At 50.5% G+C, this 16,413-nt stretch overlaps 2 protein-coding genes and 1 non-coding gene across 6 annotated transcripts in view; 2 read left to right on the top strand and 1 right to left on the bottom strand.

Moving 5' to 3' along the window:
• Positions 1 to 39: 39 nt before the first annotated feature.
• On the bottom strand, positions 40 to 15,162 carry LRRC74B (leucine rich repeat containing 74B). Of its 4 annotated transcripts, none has more exons than XM_066255011.1 (9): positions 15,003 to 15,162; positions 14,539 to 14,681; positions 13,978 to 14,110; positions 12,700 to 12,906; positions 7,993 to 8,102; positions 6,990 to 7,105; positions 5,830 to 5,908; positions 2,193 to 2,288; positions 40 to 195 (listed from the first exon to the last, which is right to left on the bottom strand). In XM_066255011.1, the coding sequence occupies exons 1-9, from the start codon at positions 15,154 to 15,156 to the stop codon at positions 40 to 42; spliced, it is 1,194 nt and encodes a 397-aa protein (XP_066111108.1). In that variant the 5' UTR covers positions 15,157 to 15,162. The 4 variants fall into 4 exon arrangements, with proteins under 4 accessions (XP_066111108.1, XP_066111109.1, XP_066111110.1 ...); XM_066255012.1 differs by lacking the exon at positions 40 to 195 and adding an exon at positions 1,842 to 1,987; XM_066255013.1 differs by lacking the exon at positions 40 to 195 and adding an exon at positions 1,842 to 1,987 and having other exon boundaries at positions 13,978 to 14,062.
• On the top strand, positions 9,911 to 9,986 carry TRNAD-GUC (transfer RNA aspartic acid (anticodon GUC)). Its single transcript has one exon. It is a non-coding gene; the product is annotated as a tRNA-Asp (tRNA).
• A 511-nt stretch (positions 15,163 to 15,673) lies between the features above and the next one.
• Positions 15,674 to 16,413, top strand: part of LOC136325465 (tubulin alpha-3 chain) — a 29,713-nt gene continuing 28,973 nt past the window's right edge. The window contains exons 1-2 of the mRNA XM_066259923.1: positions 15,674 to 15,721; positions 16,114 to 16,265. Of these exons, the coding sequence (XP_066116020.1) occupies positions 16,132 to 16,265 (134 nt within the window). The 5' untranslated portion in view covers positions 15,674 to 15,721; positions 16,114 to 16,131. The remainder of the gene's footprint in view (positions 15,722 to 16,113; positions 16,266 to 16,413) is intronic.

The following is a 16,413-nucleotide window of genomic DNA, read 5'->3' as shown; positions in this document are numbered from 1 at the left end:
TCAAGTGGTAAGGACACATTGTGAGGCCACACTCCACAGTCATTTAGGGGCAGACGCCGGTAGGGACGGTTTGAAGACTTCCAGCAACTCTTTTTTGTACTCCACTCTGCAGCCTTCAGTCTTTATGCAAAGCCCTGGATGACTTACCTTCACAGAGCTAGCGAGGTCATCAAACTCTCTGTTCACCTGAATATCCTGAGGAGAGACCAATTATCACTTTCTGAGAACTTGGCTTTTTTTAAACTCACACACAGAGCTTAAATAAGCTCCTTAGGACAGCTTCTCTCCAATGGATGACAGTTAAAATCTATTAAAATCGAGAAGAGAAGGTGCTCAAGGGAGGCTTCTAGGAACTGTCTCTATTTCATGAACTAGGGACTGGTTGTGTAGGTGTATCCTGGTTGTGAAAATTCACCGAGATCTGCCCTTAATCAGTGTGCACTTTTCAGCATAAATGTTGTTTCTCAATAAAAAATAAAAACAACGGGGCTGAGTAGAAGAGAACTAACACTGATTGAGTCTTCTCTGCACCGGCCCTTCCCATAGGGTCTGTCATCTCATCCTATCTTCTCAATGACCCTGGGTAGTAGGTATTAACCCTATTGCACATAAAGACAAGACTGAGTTCTAGGGGTAAAAAGATTGAGTTCTAGGAAAGGTTTTACAAGAACTATGAGGATTCAGAAGTATTTCTCTTAAAGCTGAGGTTAATAATCTGTGCTAGCCAGGTTAGACTAATGATTACAATTAAGGAACAGGAAAATAGAACACTGCATCTAGATTAGCATTGACCTCTAATTTGAAATCTAAATATACATAAGATGGGCTTGGTTCCAGGCCTATCTAATTCCAAATCCTGTGGTATTTCCATGATACTAAAAGCTCCTCCTAATAACCATACATGGTATCAATTAAGCATGTATTTTGGCAGGATGATTTCATATGTCATTTCATTTTTCAGAGTGATAGAATTCAGTGCTAACAGGGATTCTCAGAGCAGAGGAACATGGCCACAGCAAGCTACTCTATGCTTTTGTAGCCATAAAGACTAAGCAGGTAGAAGGAAAGAATAAGAATGTTTGAAACCAGTTGTCTCAAGCCTGAAGAACTGGGACTGTAAAAACATGGAAAGACTGACTCAAATATAGATTAAAATAAATCAGGGTGGAATAAGCAGTGTTTTGTGAGTAGACTTTCTTTCATTCATTATTTATTTATTTATTTAGGAAAGAGAGACAGGAAGGGAGAGAGATGAGAAGCATCAACTTGTAGTTGTGGCACTTTAGTTGTTCATTGATTGCTTCTCATACGTGCCTTAATCGGGGGGGGGGCTCCAGCTGAGCCAGTGACCCCTTGCTCAAGCCAGTGGCCCACGCTCAAGCTGGACGAGCCCACACTCAAGCTGGCAACTTCGAGATTCCGAAACTGGGTCTTCAGTGTCCCAGGTTGACACTATACACTGTGCCACCACTGGTCAGGCTGACTAGACTTTCTTTTAATAATTCATATTTGGGGATTCTCTTCTTAATGTTAACTGCCTTAGAAAAGAGTGACATTTGGCCCTGGCTGGTTAGCTCAGTCAGTTAGAGCATCATCCTGAGGCACCAAGGTTAGAGGTTTGATCCCCAGTCAGGGTACAAATGGGAAGCAACCAATGAAGGGACAACTAAATGGAACAACAAATGAATGCCTTTCCTCTCTCTCTTTCTGTGTGTATGTGTGTCTCAAGCAATAAAAAGTAAAAGAGTGACTTTTTTTAATATTAAAAAGGTAAAATTGAATGGAAAGGGGTCCTGATTTCCCTCACAGCCACATAAATGAATCCTCCAGTACCCCCATGATTCACCTACAAGTAGTATAGGCAGGGTGGGGAAGGTGGCTACGTTTCGAGTGCTGAACCTGCAAATCCATATATCAGTGAACAGTGAGCATTGTGCACCCAGAGCCACTTATTCTCTCTCGGCCAATGAAGAGCCCAGGCAGGGGTCTGAAATGAGACCATGGTGGTACCCCCAGTCAGGAGTCAGGGTGGAGACAGAGTGGCATGACAACCTATTTTCAGGCCTGGGGTGGAACTTAGACTCAGCCACGCTAGGCAGGGCACACTAAATCACCAAACCCTACTTTCTTCCTCTAAACATACCTCAGGGCTGTAGGGAGACTCAGAGGTGAGGTTTATGAAAAGTTCTTACAGAGAAATCTAGCAGTTCCAGGGTAGACACTGCATTATTCTGGACAGACTTGAGAACACCCAAGCAGCCTTTACTTCTCATGGGATTCCTGGACACCTAAGAAATACACATGCACACAAAATTGAGAAAAGCTGATCCCAGGGAGGCCAGGAGAGCAACACAAAAGGGAAGATTAGGGATTCCTCATCTCTGATGGTGTGCCTCAGGATAGCCCCACTGTCTAAACCCACATGGCGCCTCCTCCATCAGACTGAATACCCTGGGTGAGGCAGCAGGGCCTGGAGGAGAGGAAGTAGACACAGAACGCCCATCCATTACCTAGCTCTGCTGAACTCCGAAGATACAGACATATCCCTGCCCTAAAGCGCTCACCTGCTGGGAGAGGAGAGGAAAATAAACTATCCTAAAAATGCAGTGTGTGGCCCTGGCCGGTTGGCTCGGTGGTAGAGCGTCAGCCTGGCATGCGGAAGTCCCGGGTTCGATTCCCGGCCAGGGCACACAGGAGAGGCGCCCATCTGCTTCTCCACCCCTCTCCCTCTCCTTCCTCTCTGTATCTCTCTTCCCCTCTCGCAGCCGAGGCTCCATTGGAGCGGGAGATGGCCCGGGCGCTGGGGATGGCTCCTTGGCCTCTGCCCCAGGCGCTGGAGTGGCTCTGGTCACGATGGAGCAACGCCCCGATGGGCAGAGCATCGCCCCCTGGTGGGCGTGCCGGGTGGATCCCGGTTGGGCGCATGTGGGAATCTGTCTGACTGCCTCACCGTTTCCAGCTTCAGAAAAAAAAAAAAAAATGCAGTGTGATGAAAGCAATGAGAGAGTGTAAGTGTGAACTAACTCTACCTGGGAAGTAAAGATTGGGTGGGTGATAAAACCCCTGGTGGGGTGGGTGGAGCTGGGCATTTCAGCAGGAATATAAGCAAGAGTAAAGAGAAATGAGAAATTACACAGTGTGTCTGGAGAATTCTAAGGAGCTTCGGTGAGAGAGATGAATTTCAAGGCAGGAGGAAAAGGCAAGTTGGTAGAGCCCAGATCTTGATGCCATGCTACAAAGGACACAATACTAAGCTCGGATTTATCCAGTGGGGAGCCTGATGGGTTTAGAGCAGGGAGGGACAGAGGTATATTTCTGGTTTAGAAAGATCACCTAAGCCCTAGTGGTTTAGCTCAGTCAATTAAGAGCGTCATCCGGAAACAATAAGGTTATGGGTTTGATTCCTGGTCAGGGAACACACAGGAAGCAAACAAAAAATGCACGACTGAGTAGAACAACAAATGCTTCCCTTCCCACTCCCCTCTCTCTCCCTCGTCCTCTCTCTCTAAAGTCAATAAAAATTAAGCCATGGCTGGATAGCTGGGTTGGAGCATCATCCTGCAGTGGGAAGGTTGCCAGCTTCGATTCCCACGTCAGGGCACATACAGGAGCAGCTCGATTTTCCTGTGTCTGTCTGTCTGTCTGTCTCTCTCTCCCTGCTTCTCAAAAAGAAAAGTAGAGAAAAGAAAATAAAAAAGATAAGAAAAAGAAGGAAGTGTGGGAGACTGCAAGTGGCAAAGCCTTTGTAAGTTCCAGGCTTAGCAAAAGGCTAAATTCCCCCCTCCCACTCTTCCATATTTGCTATTAAGCTGAGTAGCTACACTCATATCATCCTCCCACCTCACTTGCTTGGTTAAGTTGCTAGAGGCAATTTACATACCCTTCCTCTCACCCTTTGTTTGTTCAGATGTTGGTTAATTTCAGTTATGCAGGTGGAGGGTTTCTGCACTTGGGAGATTTCTTGGGTTGCCTTGGAGCTGTGTGACTTTGTATCAGAGACTTCCTTATTTGCATATGGCTATATAATACAGCAGGTGGGGGTCTTGGCCTTTTGCAAGCTGTCTTTCATGTTGCAAAGAGTTGTCCTGAGCCTGTCCTTTTTTTCTCTTTAAGCTTACTGGCCGTTCCCACTCAGGACCCGGAATTACTAGCTGCACTGGTCCACAGCAAGGAAGGAAGAAAGAAGGAAAGGAAGAAAGGGAAAGAAAAGAAAAGAAAGAACGATAGATCGCCAAGTCTCTGGCTAGGTAGCTCAGTTCCAGCTAGCTCAGTTGGTTAGAGCACCGCCCAGATATGCTAAGATTGTGGGTTCAACCCCTGGTTAGAGCACATAGAAAAATCAACAACAAAAAAAATCAACCAGTGAATGCATAAATAAGTAGAATCAATGTGTGTGTGTGTGTGTGTGTGTGTGTGTGTGTGTGTGTCTTTAAAGATCACCTGGTAGCAAGTGGGAAACTAGTAGGTCAACAAAACTTGAGGAGGGAAAGTGAGAGGAGCAGGGAGCCTAAGCATTTTTTTTTTCATTTTTCCAAAGTTGGAAACGGGGAGGCAGTCAGACAGACGCCCACATGCGCCCGACCGGGATCCACCCTGCATGCCCACCAGGGGGCGATGCTTTGCCCCTCTGGGGCGTCGCTCTGTTGCATCCAGAGCCATTCTAGCGCCTGAGGCAGAGGCCACAGAGCCATCCCCAGCGCCTGGGCCATCTTTGCTCCAATGGAGCCTCGCTGCGGGAGGGGAAGAGAGAGACAGAGAGGAAGGAGAGGGGGAGGGGTGGAGAAGCATATGGGCGCCTCTCCTGTGTGCCCTGGCCGGGAATTGAACCCGGGACTCCTGCACGCCGACCGACGCTCTACCACTGAGCCGACCGGCCAGGGCTGAGCCTAAGCATTTTGCAAAAGGTGAGATGTAGGAGAGAAGATGAGAGAAAGACAAGGAGGAACAAGTACTGGGTCCCAGCTTCTGACTCAGAGAAGCCCTCCACCAACACACACACCAAGAGGTAGCCTTGAGAGGGAGATGATATGTTCAGGTTGGACTCAATTCCATGTACTTGTGAGACATCTGGGGGACAATCCAGCAGGTAGAAATTCAGATCCAGAGTTTAAGAGGGAGGTCTGGGTTCTAGTATGGGAGGGGGCATGTGGAATGGGGGTGGGGGTGTAGGGTGGGAGAGGAGTGAGCCTCAGGCTGGAGATGGGAGTGCTGCAGGGGGCTCCTCTGCCAGTTGAGGGTCTCAGGCAGGGCCGGGTGCTCCCCTGGAGTTGTCAGTAGTGTCCTCAGAGGACATGCTGTTGGCACAGTGGTTTTCAAGGAGCTGCTCTACCCTCATTGTACCCTCACTTCTTTGTCTTCCACTTAGCTGCTTCCTCCCCACTGGCAACCCTGGAGGAAGGAAACCCCTGCTATGCACACAGGGCCTCACATATGTCTGAGCAGTGGCCAGCAGTACACCCGGGCTGCCCCTAAGTTCTAGCAAGGAAGGTCAGAGGAAAAGCGGGGGAGAAGATGAAGGGGAAGCAAGGGTGCCTCAATCATCATCAGCAGAGCAGCACTCTGGTGAGTGAGAAGGAGAAAGGATGACTGGGAGGGAGGGATGGAGTGGGGAGGAGTCTGTATAAGTGCATGGGCCAGGCCAGAAATGGGCAAATGAGTGACAAGGGGAAGAAGTAATACAAGAGGAATCCAGGAAGCCCTCTCCTCATGTGGGTTCTGGAACCTGTGTTCCCTGCTGCCACTAGGGTGGGGACATGGGGCAGAGGAGGAATCTGTGTAGAAAAGCTCAGGTAGGTTGGCTGGGGCCTCCCCCAGCAGATTAGCTCTCACAACAAGAATCCTCAGTGTCTGGTTGACCCGGAGGCCCAGGCCCAAGCTCAGGGCTCCCACTGCAGAGATGCGGTTGTTGCTGCAACAGAAAGACACTGCATTGTTCTACCTTCCAAGTAGCTGTCCAGAGCCAGATTGTTCCAGGTCCCAGCTGGCACTGCTAGTGCATCTCCTAGGTAGGACTTCAATTCCAGCCTTTATTTATGCCTCTGGGACCCTGGGAAAGACAGTGTATAAAAGCTAGATAGTGACTCCCCTTCACTGGAGGCTCCCAGTATTCAGAGAGATCACCCAGAAAATATGCTTGGAGAGCCCCCCATCCAAGCTGTTGCTCCCTGGCCCTCAGAGCTCAGCAGATGTTCTTCCCCAGCTGGCCCCCAGTACCTATCACCGTGACAGTGTCTTCTGGAAAACCACCCAGCTCCCCTTCCATGTCCTCTCCTGCTGGATCCAAATACCAGGTCTCAGTATGGCACTTGGTCACTTTGTCTCTGAAGCCAGTCCCATATCTCTCTGACTTCTCAGACCCCAGCTCAGGCCTCAAGTTTTAGTATCTCTCATAGAATCCTCTGGCCCTGGCTCCTTGCATGGGGAGGAAAGAAGGGTAGGATTAGAGCAGGCAGGCCCTCCTCACTCGGCAGCCCCTGGGAGGGACTCAGACATGGCAGCCCAAGCATGACCTGTCAGGCCTCTGCCTCTCTCGTTCTCTCTGGATTTGTGGCCCCTGCTCTGGTAACCTGCTGAGGGCAGAGTCTGCCTGCGCAGGGAGGAGCCGGTCACACACTGCAGGCTCCTGGCAGCCACATGCTACGCAGAGCATGTGTGTGGGCCCACTTGTCAGAGTCAGCTCCTCTTCTGAAAGGAAAAAAACTCACACGGAGCACCCAGCCCACACCAGCCTCTGCTGAAGAGGCTTTACATATGTTTGCAATTTCCAACCCCTGGCTGTGTGGTAGGAATTATGAGCCTAGAATATAAATGATGACCTCAAGGGAGAGGATGAGGCTGGATGCTCCTGGCTTGTGGCTAAAGCCCCATCATAGATTGTAGTCAGTTTGGGGATTAAAGTGGTGGACAGCAGCAAGATCATGAAGCCCCTGGTCCCTGGGGAGGCTATAGGCTCAGAGACTGTGACATGGGGGATACCCCATGCTCCTCACCTCATGTTGAGTTCCTCCAACACATTGTTAATCCTAAGTGCCTCACCCACTGCAAAGGCTCCAGGATCTCCAAAACCATTGTATGAGATGTCCAGGACTCTCAGGAAGATGTTTGCCTGGGATACAACAGAGAAATGCAGTGGGACCAAAAGTGACAATGGAGAAAGCCAGGGCCACAGCCTTTGAGCCCAGGATACCTGAGGTGCAAAGAGCATGGACTGAGGGCAGGACAGAGGTACCAGAGAGAGTCTCATGGCTTGGATGATGGTGCCCAGTAGAGCTGAACAACTGGAAACATAGCTCAGAGGGTAGGTGTAGGTATGATGGCCCCAAGGCTGAGGGGTCTTCTTGTGGCAGCAGGCCCCAGAGACACAGTGAGTAGGCCTCACACCAGCTTGGGGACCTCTTGAGGGCAAGTACCCCAAGGCACAAAGTAGCTCAGGGGCCCAGAGTTGTGTGAAACCTGCCCAGGGGGCTGTGATGGGGAGAAGGGCTGGAGCTTGTGGGTATCCTGGGAAGACAGGTCTGTGGCCTTGTGGGGAAGGACCTCAGTTCAGCTCCTGTTAGAGGGCAAGGCAGCAGTTCTTATTCTCTGAGGAGGACCCCAAAACAGTAGCTGACACAGTGGACATTGTAGGTGTTTAGTGCCATTCTGGCAGAGGCTGCAGCCACCCATTCCTGAGGCCAAGGAACCACATGTGTCACCAGACTACACACTGTCCCCCTCTAGTGGAGGGTCTGTGATGTCTGGGGAAGGTGTGCAACATTCAGCTTCAGAGCCCTCAGTAAGTAACATGAGACTGGGCACAATGTATTGAAGTCATTAAATGGGGCTAGGAAAATTAAAGACACCTAACAAAATATTCCTTAAGATCTACTTAGAAGATCCAAGGCTTATTTCTGAATAGCTGCAAAATGGAGAGCTGGCCACTGGGAGACTTGCCTTTAAGGGACTGGCTGAAGAGGCTGGCTGTGGGGTGGAGTGGGGGTGGGGGCCTCATACCCCCAATCCTCTGGCAAAGGAGACGGCTCCTGGGCCTCGAAGATGGTTCCAGCTTATGTTAAGCTCGGTGAGTCCTGTATTTTCTGCCAAGGCTGGTCCAAGCATCTCCCCTTCCAAAACACGAAGACAGACTTTGTTATTCATTCTGTTCATCCCTTCAAAAAATGATACTGATGCCGCTGTGTAACAAGGTCTCTGCTGGGTCACAGAGTTGAACCCAACATGGCTTTATCTTGTCCCTAATGATTTCATATTTAATGGGGGGAGACATAAATACAAATGAATGAGATGTGAGCTATTATAAAACACAAACCAGAGGCATGGGAACAGAGTGGGGGCTAATTCTATTTTAGAGGGTGGTGAGAAAAGTGAGGACAGAGGAGATAATCTTGAAGACCAAAGGACTCACCACGCATGTCTGCACACACAGTGGAGAGCAGCTGAGGAAAAACCGAATATGCAGAGGCACAGTGAGCATGAGGCACTTGTGGACATGCACGCAGGCTTGGTGCTGGGGACAGGGTGAGGGGAAGTCAGTGAAATGAGGTAGGAGTCATGGGAAATTGAGAGATGCTGAGAGGCCTTGAACGCTAGGCCAAGGGTCTTGGGCACTGCCCTATCATTGGTGAGGAGGCAGGGAAGGTTTTAAGAAGTGACAGACTGGATTGCTTAGTGGGTGTAGGGGATGGGCTGGGGTGGGTGGTGGCCGAAATGAGAGGTGGGGGGACTAGTTGAAAGGCTCATGCCATAAGTGAAAAGTGACAAGACTGGCACAACTGTAGTGGAGAGGAGGCAGTGGTGGAAGAGAAAATAAATGGTGGGGGGCTATGTGGGATGAGAAACCCTAAGAGACATTTAGTATGTAAAGTGGGCAGAAGCCCCAGACACCCACCCACCCCACTCTTCACTCTGTCAGCACTCAACCAGTCTGACCTCTTCCAGGTCTCAAAAGTGTCAGTACTAATACACCTTCTGGCTGTCCCCCTGTGCAGAATGGTTGATCCCCCTCCTCACCTAGTGAACAGCTCCTCATCCTTCTATCTGGGCTCTTGGCATCAGGAAGCCTTTCCTGCCCACTTGGCTGGGCCACCTCAGGCCTCAAGTCTACTGCTTTCATCCATCCAGGCTCTGCCATTAGACTTATCTCTGCCTGATGTCTCTCCATAAGCCTGGGGGATCCCCAGGATCTAAATTTGACCCCTCTCTATGGTCCCAGCACCTAGCACAGGTCTAGTAAGGCTGGTATGAAGAAATGCACAGAGGACTGAAGAAGCCACACCGAGACTGCTTAGTGTGTATCCCAAGGTTCTCTTTACCAAGCCACAGTCGCAGAGCTCTAGGGAAAAGCAACCTGGTCTCATCTCTCCAGGCAGAGGAGAACAGAAGCTCCATCTCCACATATGCTGCAGATGGCTTTTCCAGTCTACCTGAATCATTACCAGCTAGAAGCAGTGGTCATTGGGACTTGGACGTGAGCTGCAAAGTATAGAATTGTGACAACAATTCCAGTGCCATGTGGACTTTTCCTGGATGTGGACTTTTCCTGGACTTCTGCTCCTTGTGACAGCCCCTAACAGACTGAACTGGGGTTTGGTTGCATTTTTCAGGTATTTGGCATGGTGTTGGGGCCAACTTGGACTTGGTGAACATGTTAAGGACACTACTCTTTTATGCATTCTAGCTGTATTGGCCAAGAGTTTGCTTAAAGGCTTTTATCACTGTAAAAAAATATAGAAGACTGGATAAAGAAGATGTGGCACATATACACCATGGTATACTATTCAGCCATGATGACATCGGATCACTTACAACAAAATGGTGGTATCTTGATAACATTATATGGAGTGAAATAAGTGAATCAGAAAAAAACAAGAACTGCAGGATTCCATACATTGGTGGGACATAAAAACGAGACTAAGCCCTGGCCGGTTGGCTCAGTGGTAGAGCGTCGGCCTGTCGTGCAGGAGTCCCGGGTTCGATTCCTGGCCAGGGCACATAGGAGAAGCGCCCATCTGCTTCTCCACCCCCCCTCTCTGTCTTTCTCTTCCCCTCCCGCAGCCGAGGCTCCATTGGAGCAAAAAGATGACCCGGGCGCTGGGGATGGCTCCTTGGCCTCTGCCCCAGGCGCTAGAGTGGCTCTGGTCGCAACAGAGCGACCCCCCGGAAGGGCAGAGCATCGCCCCCTGGTGGGCAGAGCGTCGACCCTGGTGGGCGTGCCGGGTGGATCCCGGTCGGGCGCATGCGGGAGTCTATCTGACTGCTTCCCCGTTTCCAACTTCAGAAAAAGAAAAAAGAAAACAAACAAACAAAAAAAAAACAACAAAAAAAAAACGAGACTAAGAGTCATGGACAAGAGTGTGGTGGTTACGGGGGGGGGGTGGGGGGAGGGAAGAAGGGAGAGGGGGAGGGGTGCGGGAGGGGCACAAAGAAAACTAGATAGAAAGTGACAGAGGACAATCTGACTTTGGGTGATGAGTATGCAACAGAATTGAATGACAAGATAACCTGAACATGTTTTCTTTGAATATATGTACCCTGATTTATTGATGTCACCCCATTAAAATAAAAATTTATTTATAAATAAATAAATAAATAAATGCACAGAGGAAAAAACAGATGAACTGAGCAGAGCCCTCAGCCAGAACACTGGCCTGCAGATACTTTTAGTACCTTGGAGAGCTCCCGCAAGACCGCGAGGAGTCTGCACTGCCTCCCTGGGAACAGGATTCCAGATTCCCAGATTCCCTGTCTAGCACTGGCTCTGACTTCCGCAGGTGCTCAGATATAGTACTTTCCTCTTCCTCAGACACTTCCAGTGCTGAGCGGAGAGAGCAGTGGTCCCTCACTTTGTAGGGAAGCCCCTACTTTGCTAAACAGCTCGGGGTGTGACGTTTCTTCCACACACATGCATGAATCAACCTTTTGTAGTTCCAGTACTTGGCCTCAGCAGTCAACCTATAAAGCTGATACTGCCATTATCATGGGTCATTTGGGGACACTGAGACCCAGGCTCCTTCATCTCTCAAGGGAGTTGGGTCCACCCACAGATCCTTACTTGGGGGAACAAAATGGTCCCAGTATGTCTGTCCTTTTCCAGACTGAGAACCTCCAACTCCATATTTGTACAGCTTTCACAAGGCCTTAGCTTCCAGTGCCCTCCATCCTGGCTGCCTTTCTGGTGCTTGCCCTCTGACTGTGAAGGCCCAGAAGGACACCTACATTTAGTTTGTTGAAAGTCTAAAATGAGTTTCTTTTTAAGATTTCTTTTTTTTTTTAATTTTTAAAATTAATTTTAGAGAGGAGGGAGAAAGGAAGAGAGAGAGAGAGAGAGAGGAGAGAGAAGGGGGGAGGAGCTGAAAGCATCAATTCCCATATGTGCCTTGACCAGGCAAGCCCAGAGTTTCGAACCGGCGACCTCAGCATTTCCAGGTCGACGCTTTATCCACTGCGCCACCACAGGTCAGGCTAAAATGAGTTTCTTTTTAAAGTTCACTAGCTTCTCACAATAATTTTCTTAGAAGACAAATTGTCTGTCTGATAGTTAAATTCTAGGGTTGATTCTCACAGGCAAGGCTGGTGCTACTCCACTCACTCTAAGCAGCTTGAGATAGGGTAGTGATTCCCAAACTTTCTGGATCAGACAAATCTCCTGGAGCATCCAGTAAAATGCAGATGCATGGCACACTCTCAAGAGTCTGGTTCAGCAGATGCCCAGTAATCTGTATTGCTAAGCCAGGGTCCTAGGTGAATCTTTTTTTATTTTTTATTTTTATTTATTCATTTTAGAGAGGAGAGGGAGAGACAGAGGGAAAGAGAGAGAGGAGAGACAGAGAAAGAAAAGGGGGTTGGATCTGGAAGCATCAACTCCCATATGTCCCTTGACCAGGCAAGCCCAGGATTTCGAACCGGCAACCTCAGCATTTCCAGGTCGACGCTTTATCTACTGCGCCACCACAGGTCAGGCCACCCTAGGTGAATCTTATAGTTGATTGGACTGGTTGAGGACAGGCAAATAAAACTTCATGTTCCTGGCAAAGCAGATAGCCTATGCAAGGGCCCTGGGGCATGAAAGAAAGTATTAAGATCAAAGAATCCCACTGATGTCTTCCATAGCACTTAGAATAAAATTTTCATGACTTTTGCCATGATTTGTAGGTACAGTCCCCTGCTGCCTCTCTACCCTATGTCCTAGCCACTCTCCCTTTGCTCACTAGCCCAGTCACTCTAGTGTATGTCAGACTGGGAAACAGGCCTGCATTTTCATTGTTGCTCTGCTTGAAATGCACTCCCTCTAATCTTGCCATGACTTATTCCTCCCCACCCTCTTCATTTCAGTTTAAATGTCATCTCTGCACAGATGCTGCCCATTCTTCTCTAGAATTATGCCCTTTTTCTTTCTTTTGTAGCATCAATAATTATGGAGAATTATCTTGTTAATAAGTGTTCCTTGAGGCCAGGGCCTTTGTTTTGCTTATTCTTATTGGCCAAATCAGCTCCCAACACATGTAGCAGCAGACAGTGCGATATTTGGGGAATGGACTGAGTTCTGTGTGGAAGGAGTAGGAAAAGGGCAAACCAAAGTGGGAAATGGGGAACAGGAACCAGAGCATGGATGCTCAGCTTTGCCTTTGTCAACCTCTACCCACCTTTGCCCCAGGAAGATGAGCTCAAGTGCTCCATGCTGGCCCTGGCCAGATATTACTATACCTGCTTGGTTATTTAGCTGGTTATAGCTGAGGTCCAGAGACTTCAGGCCCGTGTGGGCCAGCAGGAGTTCAGCAAGATAGTGGGCTGCCTGCTCCTCCAGGCTGTTCCCTGCCAGCTGTACCTTCTGCATGGCTAGGTTTGCCATGAGAGCAGTACAGATGACCTGGGCTCCCGCTGCACCCAGCTGGTTCTCTGACAGGTCCACATCTGGGGGGTGGCACCATTCCTCAGTCAGTGGGATTCAAAGTCAGGCACCATCCCCCTCCACCCTGCTTCATCCCCCAAACCTCCAGGCCTGAGGCAGCAGAAGAGGTTTTTTTTGTTTGTTTATTTGTTTTTTAAAGAGAGAGAGAAAGGGGGGAGGAGCAAGAAGCATCAACTCCCATGTGCCTTGACCAGACAAGTGCAGGGTTTCAAACCAGAGACCTCAGTGTTCCAGGTCAAGCTTTATCCACTGCACCACCACAGGTCAGGCCAGAAGAGGCTTTGTAGCTGAACTTTCCTGGGGTGCATGATGACTCTGACACCCATCAACTGGGTTCCCTTAGGCCACAGGCAGCTTCCCTGATGCCCATCCCTACCCTATGTGTCCATAAGCTTCTTTGTCAATGGGCTAAAACCACCTACTTCCTGTTGCTATGGAGAATGCTTATGAGGGAGATACAGCCACCCTGTTGATCATTTGTGCCTGGCAGCAATACAACCCACCCACAAAAGCCCCCACTGCCACACTTCTGGGGACTGGCAAAAATAGACTAGGTAGCCATGTTCAGAGCATTTATACAGGCCAGACACAAAGCACTTATATCAGCCACATACAGTTTCACTGATGGTCATCACACCCCAAGGGCTAAGTGATATTATTGGGCCATTTCACAGATTGAAAACTGAGGCTTAGCAAGGTTGCATTTCTTGGCCAAGATCACTACACCCTTTAGTGGTAGAGGCAGCATTTGGATCCAGCCCCACCTAACACTCAACCAACCTTTCCTCCTCTCACTCTGCCTAGCTCCCACCTGTGTGTCAAAGGACCCTCCTACCTGCATTCAGGCATTGGGAGGCCACCATATGAAGAGTGTGCTGGCCAGGGAAGGAGGTGAGTGGGTGGGGTGGGGTGGGGTTGGTCAGGAAAGAAGTGGCATCTGGCATTGGGTGCACCACAGAGGGTCTAACTCCACTCTTGTGATGAAGCCCCAGGTGAAGTCTGGCTGTGAGCTGGGGGGCATACCCCTCAGAAAAGGGAGGACTCAAGTCTGCCCACTTGCCCCTAGCACCTACCACAGATGTTTCTGCTTTTGCTCAGGGCATGTGCCACGGCCTCTGCACCGGCCCCACAGAGCCTGTTGTCCCGAAGATCCAGCCTCTTGACATAGGAATTGGAGATTAGTGCAGAAGCCAGAGCCTGGGACCCCTGGGACAGAGAGCAGCCTGAAGGGCTTGGTTCTTCCCAGGGCTGAAGAACCCAGACACACATAACTACTACCTGGCTCATGTTTCCAGGGCTCAGCTCGCTTGGTGTCTTCCAGCTGGAAGGCCCTACCTTTCCTGTATGACCAGGGTATACCTGCTTCTTCACCCACAGAAGGCTCCACCCTGATCTCACCTTTTGGAGATTTTCTTGTCCCAAAGGCTAGATGCCCATTGCAGGCTCCTCAGCCCTATACTGAACTTTGTCATAGCCCCATTCCCACCTGTCACCCAGCTGTAGCAGTCGGACATGCCTGGTACAGAGCAAGGCCAGGGAGTATGCGGACTCAGGAAGGGGGTGGCTACATCCATGACTGCTGCTTCCCAGGCCCTCTTCCTCAAACCCTGGCCCCAGGGTCCCTCCAGGGGTACCTGGGGCCCCAGGCCACAGTGCCGCAGGTTTAGCTCTGGGGCTTTCCCTTGGTGGAGAAAGCAGGAGGCAGGTACAACACAGTGGGCCCCGCAAGACCTCAGGTAGAGGGTTTCTTTGTCCAGTTCTCCAAGCCCATGGGTGCCTGAAAGGAGAGAGGAGAAGAATGTGGATCCCTCTTCAGAAACAGCCAGCCACCTTCCAAGGGTTCCTCTGTCCTCTGTCACAACCAAGCATTATATATATTTTTTATTACCTAGAAATTTAACATCATTCTGGAAGCGTAATGCTCCCAGCAGCATTGCAGGAAGTGAAGGAGACTGGAGTTGCCGCCACCCGCTGCGCTGAAGGTGTCCCATAGAGGGGCGCCCTCCCTGCTCTGCTGGACCGGAGCCCCTGTCCAATCGGCCCCAGCTGTCCCCTCCACCCCTGCGGAAGAATTCTGCATCCCCCTGCCTGCGGGCACCTTCCGTTTCCAGGCAGGAGTCTGAATCTGAGTCCAAACCCTCTTCGGCCTCCTGGACCCCTGTAAGACGCCCAGAGGCAGCTGCTGCCGCCTCCTTCTCCTGCTCTCCACTCTCCCCAGATTTCTCGCAGGGATTCCTCATGGTTACGTTCATTTTGTAATTGCGAGCACTGAGGCCAGGTCTGCGTGCCACCACCTCTAGAGCTCAACTGGAGAATTCGGGCGGACCCGCCAGCTTCATCGACCAATCGCATGTGGTGTACTGCTAACAGGCGCCTGTTACAGCAAATGGAGACCGAGGCAGTCACCCTGGCAACCCAGTGTTGGTTGTTGCAGAAACTGCCTCAGGTCTGCACTGACCTTGAGTAGACTCCTAGCTAGGCGGATGAGAGCGCCAGCCACCGGCTAGGCGCAAGGCCGGGTGCTTTGAGGGTCCTGCTGTCTTTTGCTGTTCCAGCATCGCCCTCCTTTCTACAGAGAGGGAAAGATGCCCTACTCTGGGGGCTTTTAGTCCCTGCACTTGTGGGGTGTGAGCAGCTTTGCTAGGGCATCACACAGGGGAGCTTGGGGAACCTTGCAGAGCCTGGCCACCCTCCCCTCTGAAGCCAGAGTCATGCTCTCTGTCGGTCCCAGATGTCTCTCATGCCCTAGAGTCATATATGCAGTTTTCTCCACCAGCAATATTCCTTCTCAACTTCGTTGAACTTCAGAATCTTCAAGTATGAGTTCAGAGATCGCTTTTTCTGAAGCTTTTCTTGGCCCTTTCTCTGGACTCCTGCAGCCCCCAGGCCATTCTCTCATAGTACCTACAACACCTATCATCCCCTCATCACCCAAAGAAGTGAGGCCAGAGGGCAGGGGACAGGGGCTGCTCTTCTCTGAGCGTCCAGGGACCCAGCAGAGGGAATGTGGAGAGGGTGGGAGACCCAGGGCAGCTGGGGGTTGGGACTGAGCCCAGGGATGGGGGTGGGAGGATGGGGTGGAGGCTGGATCCTGCCCAGAGTTGATCCTGTCCCTTTAATAATTGCTGGCCTGGTCCTCCTTGGGCGCCTGCTTTATCTTCTGTTCAGCTGTGACTGCAGCTGCTGTGCTGACTCATGTGTCCCCACAGCCAGCAGGAGCTGGGAGCATGGGCTCCCCAAGGGCCTTGACAGGCTGGGGGCTTCTGGATTACAAGACTGAGAAGTATGTGATGACCAGGAACTGGCGGGTAGGCGTTCTACAGAGGCTGCTGCAGTTTGGGACCATGGTCTACGTGGTAGGGTAAGGAAACGGCTGCTGGCTATGTTGGCCAGAGGTAACTTAACTTGTCCTGTTGAGGGTTTGACTCCTTAGAGGCCGGGCTGGTGGTAGTGGAGAGGGGGGCAGGTTCGGACAGGGTAGTGGGTAGGCAGAACAAAAGATCTCTGTC

Source organism: Saccopteryx bilineata, chromosome 2, assembly GCF_036850765.1.
Source record: "Saccopteryx bilineata isolate mSacBil1 chromosome 2, mSacBil1_pri_phased_curated, whole genome shotgun sequence".
Lineage (NCBI taxonomy): Eukaryota > Metazoa > Chordata > Mammalia > Chiroptera > Emballonuridae > Saccopteryx > Saccopteryx bilineata.
Note: the sequence above shows the minus strand (reverse complement) of the source record. Positions and strands in the feature narration are given on the sequence as shown.